The sequence below is a fragment of the Triticum aestivum genome, chromosome 3A (genome assembly GCF_018294505.1).
Source record: "Triticum aestivum cultivar Chinese Spring chromosome 3A, IWGSC CS RefSeq v2.1, whole genome shotgun sequence".
NCBI lineage: Eukaryota > Viridiplantae > Streptophyta > Magnoliopsida > Poales > Poaceae > Triticum > Triticum aestivum.
The window spans coordinates 16536166-16539935 of record NC_057800.1 but is presented as its reverse complement, the minus strand read 5'-3'; the positions used below and the strand labels follow the sequence as shown (position 1 = coordinate 16539935).

Genomic DNA, 3770 nt, shown 5'->3' with positions numbered 1-3770 from the left:
CGTCGATAGACCGGATCTCGGCGGAGTACCAGCCGTTGGGGCGCGGGCGGATGCCGTGGTAGCCTGAAGATCCCCGACGACGCAGCGGCATGGTGGTGTGGTGGTGGCGGGGCGCTGAAAGCGGCGAGAAAGAGGTGGAAGCGGCGAGGTGGCGAGGGGATGGGCGCGTGGCAGTGTGGTGGAGCGCATGGCGAGCGCCGCATTTTATGTGCGCGCGCGAAGTGGCGCACCAGATCTACCGCGCGTGCTGCCGCTATTTCCCACGCGCGCGCAATCGCTTCCCGCGCATGGTAGTTTCCCGCCTTCGCTGGAGCGCGTGAAAACTTGTCGCGTGCGCTAGAATGCCAGTTTACTGCACGCACGTCTTTTGGCGCGTCCATTGAAGATGCTCTTAGCTTGTACAATAAAATCTAGCACAAATTAGACAAAGTTGGAAACATCTAGCTACTACTCCCTCCGTCCGGGTTTATTAGGCCTCTCAGCATCACAAGCATGTCCCCTTTTATAAGAGAACTTGTCTTTAGGCCTAAGGCTGGTTATTGTGGGAAGTATCATATACTAGTATCATGCATATGATACTAGTGTATAATACTACATCCATAGTGCATTTATTGCCATGCATGACACATAGTAGCATAACATTTATTATGTTACAGTATCTACCTATGTTACTATAATCATCTCTCTCTTCTTTAATTGACTGCCACATAAGCATGTTTGTGAGTCCCAAGTGCATGTTACTATTTATGTTACCTCACTATGGCCAGCCTAATAAACCCGGACGGAGGGAGTAGTAGTACTCCGTCCGAGTGCGGCCGTCCTGCACACATCGGCAGATGCACGCAGCGCATCGACGGCCCTGCTGCGCGAGGTGATCTGTGCAAAAGAAAACGTGAGATTCAGTAAAGCGTGCATACATAGCTGGATACAAGCAAATACATCCCCTAAGTCTTCCCGTGTGGGCTCGCCGAGGTACGTTCGGTCATACGATTGGACCGGTCCGGTCAGAAAGTGCAGGGCGCACATTATTGCATTTTGGCTCGCGGGTCCTGGCTTCGGCGGGGTGGCGCGTACCCAGATTGGACGCATGACGGCCGCTCTCAGGTCCTACGTCTAGCACGGGATCCCTTTTCGGATTTGGGGGGAGGACTGCGGCGAGCCGGAGGCAGTGGGTCAGGCTCTGCTCATGGCGATTCCAGCTGCGGAGGCGCCGGCGCTCGACTCTGGGTGAGTGAAAACTCTGCTCCTTTATTTTTGTTCTTCGATGGAATCCGTAACTTACGAGCTCGCACCGCTCGCCGGTACTGCAGATCGACGTCGACTGCCAACGATTCAGCAGCGTGCTTGGGGGCTTCCGTTACGGCCGGTGGCGGCGCCGCGGCGGCCGCGTCAGGAGTAGGCTCGCCGGAATCGGTCGTCCGCCCGTTCTCTCCTGATACGCGTCGGTCGGATGAGGGTGGGGCACAGCCGGCGGCAGAGAAGGCTTTATTTGATGTTGAGTTCTCCGGGGGATCCTGCACCATGTTCAGCTCGGGCGGTGGCGATGTGGCTGTCGGACACGCCCATGGCGCGGCGCCGCCCGTCGTCTCGCGCGGCTCGATTCAGTCCTTACCCCACAGTGCGCAAGCATCCACAAACACCACCATCCGAGTTGGCTGGAAGCGCAGGTATCTCGTTGATTTCTTTCGCTGGTGCCTAAGAGGCGTTCTTGCTGATTCCCATTCACATGTGCAGCTAGGAATTAGCAGGCTGCCAGGATTTATTTTTTGCAGCCATCTGAAAATCTGGCTAGATCGACTAAGTAGAGTCTGAATCTACTTTGGTGGATTTTTCTACAGCTTCGATCCGGTCATAATATAAGGATTTTTGTAAAGCGTCATCAACCAAGTGAACTTAGGGCGATTAATGCCTTTGCCTAAACATAGACAGTGTTAAAAATTCTATTGCCGCAAAAAGCTCAGAATTTGCGAGATACCAATCGCTAGTGGTCTTGCAGGAGTGACTGGCCTTGGCAATCCTAGCCTGTTCCAATTTAGTTTGTGGTCCAATGTACAATGCAAAGAGGGGGAAAAGAGCTTCTCCCAAGCGTGCCTTTGTTTTCCCTTAAGTTTCTTCTGATTTTTGGTGGTAATTAGTTAGTTACAGGGCCACGGGCGACAGACGATCGGCGATGCGGTAGCAGTGATCGCGTGCCGTCGCATTGAAGCTTCTCTATGAGGATTCGTTGACTTGGGATTTTTTCTAGCAATCTGATTCTTGTCTAGTAGGAGCAAGTTGCCGAATTGGTGCATTATGCTTGTTTGTATTTGTTTTTTCCCAGCTCGAACCCGTAAAAATGCCCAAGCACACTCTAGTTGATTTCCAGAAAAATCGTTCGAGGGCAGCTAACGTCCCTGGTCAAATTTTCATTGGTTGATTCTACTACCACAAACCCGTGAATTTCGAGTAGTAAGCATAGTGGGTGGCACACACGCAGTACAATCTTTATTTGTCAATGTTCATAAATGTAAAATTAGAGAAAAAATGGTTTTCCCAACTACAGGCATGCCTTCTGTTTATCTTCTTTTCCTTCTGCTTATGTTGGCAGGCCAAGAGGGCCGCAAGCACCAAACGAGCGGGCGGCGGTGGTTGATCGTGTGCCGGCACTTGAAGCTGCCATACGAGGGTTCGCTGACAGGGGGACTGATGTGGTTGTCAACCCGGCGCTTGGCACAATTTTCGATTCTATGCCGGAGGCGTATGAATTCTACAATCTTATTCTCGTCGCTGGTTAATTTCCCTGGTTAATTTTCATTGACAAAAGAGCTTGAATTGCTAGTAAAAATAACCACCGGAGTTGCATGATTAGGTTCTTTCTGTCCAATATTATTCTCGTCGCTGTTTCTATGTTGGGATGGTGACATTTTTTAGTGTTCAAACATTGCAAAGGGAAAGCTATACTTCGGTATAATCCAATTGTAGAAGTTTGGTGAATTTCGTGCAGCAGTCTGAATGTAGAGTGGGGGAGAGAATATATTCTGGATCAGGCTTGGCAGAAAATGGTCCTTACTCGTTTTCTTAATCATGACCCGGTGTTTGGTTACAGTAGTACGCGTCCCCCGGCATTATGTACACTGGTTATTTTTCATTGACCAAAAAAATGTACATCTTCCATGGCGCGTCCGATACCAAACATCACGTTGCTCCCACCTCCGGCCGCCTCGATGAGAAGGTTGATGCCAACGTCGGTGATGAAGAACACGTACTGGTCCTCCCACAACCAAAAGTCGCACGGGCCTCCGTCCTGCGTCAGTTTCAAAACTGAATGATGAACAAGAAAATAAAAAGCAAACAGTAGAAAACTGCAACATCTGATGGATGGGTGTACGGATAACAGACTTACCCCTGGTTCGGGCACTTGTAAAAAAGGACGCCGGGATTCCGGTCTATCCCGGAGACAAACCATCTAGTCCTCGTCCCGACACACCTCGGGCACAGGATCAATGGCAGCGGGGGCGGGGGTGTTCGGAGACGACGAGCGGAAGATGAGCTCTGGGACATCGCGGCACGGCGACGACGACGGATCGCAGCAACTCGGGTGCTTGTGTGCGTGTTTGAAGCAAAACGATCGGTCCTGCACGCAGCGGCTGGTGCATGAGCCTTAAATACATGCAGCTGGGTGAAGTGTTTACTTTATATAGTGTTCGGTGCACCGGTAATATTGTGTCCTTTCGCCTGTACTGTACATATGCAGTGCTTGCAGCAGATGAGTCAGTCCGGCTGTCAGTGCA

The 3770-nt window shown here is 51.1% G+C and overlaps 1 protein-coding gene across 1 annotated transcript; it reads left to right on the top strand.

Annotated features, from left to right (window-relative positions):
* Positions 1-1055: 1055 nt before the first annotated feature.
* LOC123057593 (uncharacterized) lies at positions 1056-3218 on the top strand. The gene is made up of 3 exons (XM_044480532.1): positions 1056-1227; positions 1311-1667; positions 2588-3218. Exons 1-3 carry the CDS (start codon positions 1187-1189, stop codon positions 2772-2774), a joined length of 585 nt encoding a protein of 194 aa, XP_044336467.1. The 5' UTR covers positions 1056-1186; the 3' UTR covers positions 2775-3218.
* Positions 3219-3770: the final 552 nt, after the last annotated feature.

Coding starts and splice junctions, on each gene's coding strand:
- LOC123057593 (XM_044480532.1), top strand. CDS start 1,187: ATGGCGATTCCAGCTGCGGAGGCGCCGGCGCTCGACTCTGG. Junction 1,228..1,310: donor GCGCCGGCGCTCGACTCTGG/GTGAGTGAAAAC, acceptor CCGGTACTGCAG/ATCGACGTCGACTGCCAACG. Junction 1,668..2,587: donor CGAGTTGGCTGGAAGCGCAG/GTATCTCGTTGA, acceptor TTATGTTGGCAG/GCCAAGAGGGCCGCAAGCAC.